We start from the raw sequence: 8311 nt of genomic DNA, 5'->3' as shown, positions 1-8311 counted from the left end.
AGAGAGAGAGAGAGAGAGAAAAAGCATATAAATTTTTAAATAAATTTAATATTGATTTGTTCTTAATAAAAATTTAATATTTCACTTTTTTCATAATTTTTTTTCATAATTTTTCTTGTATTATATAATTTATTATATTATATATTTTTATAAGAATGGAATTATATATAATAATTTTTTTAAATGAGAATAATTTATTCCGAAATTTCTTTCATGATACATAAAATTATAATATTGATATACAATATATAAATATATATTGTATTTATAAGCATTTAATACTAATACAGTAAATTTCCATATTTTATATATAAATATAGAATATGGAAATTTATTGTATTAATATTAAATATAAAAGCTTATAAATTATGCAAAATATAAGTAATATAAAGGTTATAAACTATAAATATTAAAAGCTCATTCAATCAAAAAGAAGAAAAAATATTATTGAAAATTAAATTATTATTGAAAAAAGAATGTATACGGAAACAAAAAAAGAGGAACCTGAGATCAGAATACGGTCTAGAGATTGCGAAATGACTAGCAATTTCTTTTATTCAATTTATTGGTTGCAAGGCATAAATTATCTAATGACCCATTTTTGAAGGAAATACACTCATATACAATAATTTCAAGAACACTATATCTGTCGCTTTCTGTATGTTATGTACGAATAGTACATTCTTTGAAAAATTTCAAATGTAGTTTCACGAAGTATCTCCAGAGTTATTCTCGATTTGTTGCCGACTTATCGATACAGTACAGTGCCTGAACCTTCCTGCAATCCGCTCGAAACTGGTCAAACTTTCAGCCAAAGGTGGGAGGCTCGGATATACATTTCTCGCTTCCTTCTTTTATCTTTTATTGGCCAAAACAGAAGGAGAAGTGGATAGTTACATTCCTGGTAGCGATCGCAATCTATGACCTCGATATATTGTAAAATCGATCGCTGGATCAGCTAGCTAGATAGCCCTCTTATGTTTGAACTTCGTTTTATTCTGTAATATATCGGTAATTTTCAGAAATTGTTCTCGAATATCTTAGGAATGAATAGTGTTGTTTAAAACTTTAAAACATTAAAACATTTATATACTGTCGCGATTCTGCAGAAAACAAAATGTTTATTTATATTGATAAGGATTTATTTATATTGATAAGGATATTAATGGATGATGTATTTAAATTAGAAATGTTAATAAGGATGTGATAAATTAGTTTAACTTATAAAATTTCTTCATTTTTTTGTTATTAGAATAACACTTAAGTAAAATTTGCGGGAAATTTAATTATGAAAAAAAATTTATTTGCTATATTAACTTTATATCTTGTTATGATATTAGGTCATTCAAATAATCTATATCAATACCAAAATGCATATTTTTTTCTCTATAATATCGAAATGCATTATATTCTTTTTTTATATTACATTATATTTTTTACATTATATATTTTTTTTATATTAGATAACAACTAACGGTATTAGATAAAATAGCTTCGCTTTAATACTGCAGCTTACATTGAATTTTTTATGTACAAATAGAGTTATATAGATCAAGCATTGTGTACTTTGACATAGATTGAATCACACATCGGATTAGAAAAGTTTTGCACGGTTGCATTTCGATTTTTTGCAATACGAGAAAGTTGTTTAATTGAATTCTAGTTCGACCATTTGGACGCGATGTTTCCCATCGCCATGCTAACTGCTAGAAGGGATTTTCGGCTACTTTTTCCGACAGCTAATCTTCTTAGATAGAAACGAGACAAAAGCGGGAAAGAGGCTTACTCGTGGCAAAATATATAAAGAACGAAGAAAGTAAAAATGCGGGAAAGAGAAAACAGATCTATCTAAATGAAGAATTTAAATATCTCTATGCAACTATTTCGCAGTAACACGGCAAATGTGAGACACAATCTAGGATCAGAAATGTTAGAAAAAATTTCAAGTATAAATGTAATTAATATTATCTTTACTTCTGCGTAAAAAAATAATGTTATTGATATCTTATCATAGATTAACATTAAACTGTTTTGTGCCTGATTGTAATTATATGAAAAGGATAAAAACATAGATAATGATTTTAATTAGATAATAACTTTAATAATTAATTAGGATTAAAATTTGAAAATAAATTTCAAATAGTAAATTTTGAAGCAAATTTCCTTCTCCTTTCCGCTTTGTAATAATACGTGTCTTAAAATACTTTCTAATGTACTGCTTTCCACTAAGTAACGAAATTTGGAGAAACTGTAATTAAGCTATGAAATATCACCACAGCTACCTAACTACCTTTATCGCACTAAATCAACTAGATCCAGCTTTCAGCAGTACTATACATGTAGGTTAATTGTGTGCTAACTAAGGTTCGTATTCATATCATAAATTTAACGCTAGATTTCATTTCCAACACGAGATAACGTTGTGATCTTTATACGAGATAAATAAAATCATAGATGTGTCTATATTTTGTTTTGAATTTATAATTTGAATAGAAATCTAAAAAATTGTTTATCTATTTTCTTTATTGCGTTCATTTACACTTTAATTGACGTATTTATTTGTAAATTTTCGATATGTATATGTACAAATTATATCCCCATAAATTATAGCTATTTTATATTACATATAAAAATTTATTACAAATCTGGAAAGAACTGTCAAAAATAGGTAATCGATATTACGCTTTTACTTATAATTGAAAAACTATTCAAACTAATTGTTTCCTTTTAAAAATCGAAGAAGACAAAAATATCGAAGAAATGAATACATGAATCAGCAAGCAACTCTTGTAATCAATACCTAGTAGTCAACGCGCTGAAAATCTTTTTGTTAGCAAAGATGAACGCGATGAAGTGAACAACGGAGCGCGACATCCTTTTCGAAAAAGGACAAAGAAACTGCACATTGACGTAAACACGCGGACAAGTGAAGTTGTTTTTCCGAGCTCACGGGAATTACAAGATAACGATCGGTCGCAGATTCTCACTGTTCGTCCATCAGCGAGTTCCATCAGACTGGTCGGACGCAATGTTTCTCGGTTGCTTACGATCTCCAGCTTGAACCTCGCAAGGTAAATAATTGACTTCTGGACTGAGTTTCCCGACGCTGGAGAAAAGCCATTACCGGAACACCGGAACGATTCGATTTCCATGAACCGATAAGTTGATATCGATCTGTGGCTTGCTATCAGCGTTTCTCCTGTCGATATCTTTTCGGATTAACGCGATTGAATCCCATCCTGATTCCCTACGGAGCTTAAGTTGACGTTGTAATACGAGAGCTAGTCCTTTCAATGATCTTCTTATTGTTACAAGTTAAGTCAAGTACTAGCCGAGTCGATCTTATTGACTATTTAACAAAATTAGATAGGAATAATTATTATTAGAAATCATTGTTCCTGTATTTCATGTTTGTAATGGAAAATCAAAAAATGTAAGACATTTTTAATTATAATCCGACAACGTCGTGTACGTGAGAAAAGTTTTTATTGAAACACAGCGAATGAGATTTCTTTATAAATAATAATTACATTATACAAAAAACTGAGATATTTTATATATATAGAGTGAAGCATTAGCTTATTATCTGAAATTTTTTATTATCAACAGAAATATTTAATATAACAAATTAATATAAGAAATTAAAATATAACTAAATCCATTATTTTATTTAAAATGTTTATTTAATAATGCGAATTGCTACTAATAGTGAGAAAAAATTCTTCTTTCTTTAATAAGTAATAGCATGAATCAATTTTCGGCGCATTTGCCAGTAGCACAAATCATTGATCTTTCTAATATTTTTAATAGAATAGAAATATTATAAGTAGTGAAACACTATAAGTAGTACAAATTAATTTTTATAAGTGTCTATCTTATCAGTGTAATTTTTTACAATTACAACAATATAAGTATATACACAACAAATTCTTGAATTTATAAATAAATTAGATCTTCCTTTTTGTTTTAGAACACATCGATAGCTAATCACAAGTCAAATACTTATTGTAGCAACATATGTGTATATACATACTTATATTAAGTTAGATAGAAAAAATTTTAATGTTTATGCAGTTACAACAAATATTTGTACAATTACATGCACACATTTAAACACTTTTTTTTCAATACTTTTTTAATAAATCAAAAGATATATATATCATTTATGTTTTAATAAGGTGCATGATATTACATAAATCTATATATTAAAAAAAAGATTCGAAATAATAAATATAGAAAACTATATAATATCGCTACATTCAAGTTTGAATTATATTACAAACGTAATAGCAAGAAGGAAAATAGGGAACAATATCTTATGATGGATTTAGTTAACTGATTGCGGAGGTCATAAAAGATCCTATTGTACTTGTAGTAGGTTAATGGTAGCCGTGCTCATCATTGCTCATAATTCATCTATCCTTATCACTCTATCCTTATCATTCAACTTATCTTGTTGCAGGAAGCTGCTTCAGGCAACAATAAGGGCCAATCGCACAGGCCATTTCATGTGGGTGGGTAGCGATTCGTGGGGCGCCAAAGTTTACCCCGTCCGAGACCAAGAGTTCGCGGCGGAAGGTGCCATTACCATTCTGCCCTATAGGAACGCCCTCAAAGGTAAAAGATCTTTGCTACTTTTTATATTATATTATATTTTAATTATAATCGATTTTATATTATAATCGATTATAATTGGAAGAATATTAACTTCGAGTTCACCTTTGATTAAAGATAAACAATAAAATGAGAATTAAAATTAATAATTTTTTTTCAGGGAATGTATAATTTTAAATAAATATAACGTTAGTAATATTAAAAGAACAGAATGTAGATTTTAAGACTCTAAATATAGTTTTAAAGCTAAAATAAATCGATGTAACTAAATTGTTAATTCACTTAATTTGTATGACTCGTAAATTTGTTTAAATTAGTTAGTGCACTTAATTTCTTAACGTACCTGATCCGTTTTACTGAGCCACAATTGAAATTCCTTGTTACCGCAGTTGCTTACTGTGCAACTTTGTTGCCGCAGTAGTGATATCGTTCCAACTTTGACCTGACGTTCATTAATCTTACATGACAAGTGAGTAATATTTTCCACTTCCAATTATGTCGTATCATTCCCGACTCGTAAGTTAGGATTTATAGATTTTTAGAATAAAATTTCAAAGAAATGAACGCAATAGTGCATTTTGTCGTTTTGCGTTAATTAATACAGGCGTGCCAAACTCTCATTAATCAACCTTAAATTACCAGAAAGCCTACTAAATACTAAACAATCCATCTACTTAATATACTGAAAAAAAATTTGGTTGAAAATGGACAAATCAGAAAATTTTGATTATAAATATAAATTTTGAATATAATCAATTTTCTGGTTTATGGTTTATCCATTTTTAACAAAACTTTTTTTTATAGGTAAAATATAAGCAAAACGGTAATTACTACATAATATTATGCAATAATAATTTATTTCTCAGAGATGTATGATTTTTAGAAAACAATTTTAGATATATGATTACATTTGCCTTTGAATAAATTAGAGATTAGAAGTAGCTGCATTTTAAGTTTGAAATTCTAATAATATTGTAATCACTGTAGTTGAAATTATAATTATTAAAAATAACATCTTACTTGTCTACTCATTTCACGATCTTTTCCAAAAGTCATTAGAGACTCATGATTACTTAAATCTAATTTTAAAATTTAATTGAAAAAATATAATTGATGTGATTGAAGTTTGAAGTGTTCAAAATATAATGATAAAAATGATGAAACTTTATCAAATTATCTTCTTTTTGAAGAAAAATATAAAATTTGTCCCCCTAAATATTCATCCCTAAATATTTTTCCCCAACATAGATGTAAAAAAATATGTTAATACGTATTTTAATATTAATAAAATAAATTATTTTATCCTAAATATTTTGTATTTAATATAAAGAATGCTTTACGTTCTTCTATATTATTTAAATTCTATTTGTGTTACAATAATAATAAGATAAAAAGTTATTGTTCTTATTATCAGAAATTAAAATTTCTGTCTATTTCGAAAATAAAATTCACTTTATTCGATAGAATATTTTTACAAATAAATAAATTTTTTAATAGAGGCTTGTTAAAACATATTCTTTACGCTATAACACATCTTTTACTGTAGCATCGAATATCTAATTATTGATCTAATACATTTAATTTTATGTATTTATGTATATAACACACTAATAGATCATAGAAATTAATTGATCTAAAGATTTATAAAATTTCCTATTTTTAATGCTTATGTCAAATTACTTTTCAAAAAAATTTTAATAGATTTTTTAAATTATAAGATATATTATTGTTAAAGTGTACAATAAAAAAAAAATGAAGATGAAAAATTGTATCTTTTTATGAAGTATTCAATAAAGTCAGCTTTCTTGAATTAAATTTATCCTTATTTCAATTTTATTGTGACTAAGGGACACAAGAAATTTCTTCGGCAAAAAGCATGATATATTGAAACTATTAAATCTTATTGAATGTAATTCGTGTAACAAGTACGATTCAATTCCAATGTTGTAGATTTCGACAACTATTATTTGAGATTGCGGCCAAGAATGGGCGACGAATGCGGCGGGCAGACAGAGAAAAATATTCCCCATAAGTCTTTGACGGATAAGACAGTGAACTGCCGGAATATCTGGTTCCGAGAGTTTTGGTCGCAACATCACAAGTGCACTTTCAGCGTGAACGCGTCGAGCGACATGACACGTTGCACTGGCGATGAAAACCTTGTCGATTACGAACAAGAGGGCTTGGTGCCTTTTGTCGGTAACGCATAGATTTATCATATCGTTATACTTTTCTCTGAACGCCTAGCTATTTTACTTTTATGTCGCACCGAAGAAAAAGTATATGTCGATAATCGATTTATGCCGATGTATCTGTCTGAATGTATGAATAATGTATGAGTACAATTTTTAACTCAGGGGTAGAAAAAGTTGAGAATGAAAACTGATTTTCATTTTTATTTCTCAGTTCCGAATCGTAATTCTCGAAATTTAATATTCAGCTGATTGAATAAAGTTTCTAATTACATTTTAGAGATAATCTATTTTGTGAGAATTGACAATTAACTATTTAATAGCTTAAAGCTATTAATTTTAATGGAAAAATTAATTTGACTTTCCATTCATTACTATTGATGTGAATATCCTAATAAATAAATTACAGCTCAGTTGAAATTTTATTATAATAGAAAAAAACGTATGAACTCCTTTCATTCATACTATGACGATTAATTAATTGCGGAGACTGAATCGGAACTTTTTATAGGGACATTTCGCGATCGTTTATATCTTGAAGTGCGAAGGAAATGATTGGTGGGAAAAAAAGAGCGAGGAATAAGACAAGCGGAAAGGTAGTTATCGATGGGAAAAAGAATGAAAGGGAAAGGAAATATTCTCGGCACCCTCCAATTTTCGTCACCCTTCGACCATTTTTCTTATTGTGAGCTCAAAAGCAGAAACGAGGAAGACTAGTCGTCTCTTCGATCATAATTCCGATATATATGTATATGACGGGACTTATACGTCACGCAGTGAGATAACAATGAGCCTTAAATTAAAAGGATTTATCACAATTTTTTTTTGTTCGTCGTCCGATGCATATTTACAAATCTAATGTATGCAATTTATTTTCCGCCCTGTATATGTTCAATCGACGAAATTTGATTAGCATATCCAAATTTTTTAAGTTGATTTATGAAAAAAAAGTTTATATAAGCATATGGTCCTCCTTTCAAAAACAAAATATTCAAAATTCTATTAGGTTATTGTATTATTGTAGTAGGAAACATATTTATACTTTGAATTTAAACTTTTATTCGATACACTTTATATACATCTTGTCGATTGAAATAGTCTCTATTCACCTTGATTCATCTGTACTTCCTCCAAACGTGATACAAGCACTAAGCACATCAATGCCTTTCACGTAGAAATTGAAAAAGTGAGATGCAAGAAATTCGTTGAATCCACTTTTCACATCACTTTCTGCTTGAAATATTTTTTCAAGAAAAAAGCTTCAAATACTTAAATAAATTTGGAGTATGATCAGGAGAATGAGGGAAAATTTCGCATTTGTGCTCTGCTAATTTTTTAATGGTTTGTTTTGTAACATGCTAATCTAGTATTATCATAGAGCGATAACATATCACATTTATATACATCTCATTCATGATATAAAATTATCACTCACACACACACACACACACACACACACACACACACACACACACACACACACACACACACACACACACACACAC

At 28.3% G+C, this 8311-nt stretch overlaps 1 protein-coding gene across 1 annotated transcript in view; it reads left to right on the top strand.

Annotated features, from left to right (window-relative positions):
• The window catches only part of LOC105626603 (metabotropic glutamate receptor 8-like), a 91261-nt gene that overhangs the window by 62803 nt on the left and 20147 nt on the right, over positions 1-8311 (top strand). The window contains exons 6-7 of the mRNA XM_012207897.1: positions 4463-4617; positions 6565-6813. Coding sequence (XP_012063287.1) covers positions 4463-4617; positions 6565-6813 — 404 coding nt within the window. The remainder of the gene's footprint in view (positions 1-4462; positions 4618-6564; positions 6814-8311) is intronic.

The sequence above is a fragment of the Atta cephalotes genome (genome assembly GCF_000143395.1).
Source record: "Atta cephalotes unplaced genomic scaffold scaffold00005, whole genome shotgun sequence".
Lineage (NCBI taxonomy): Eukaryota > Metazoa > Arthropoda > Insecta > Hymenoptera > Formicidae > Atta > Atta cephalotes.
This window is presented reverse-complemented; position numbering and strand designations above follow the sequence as displayed.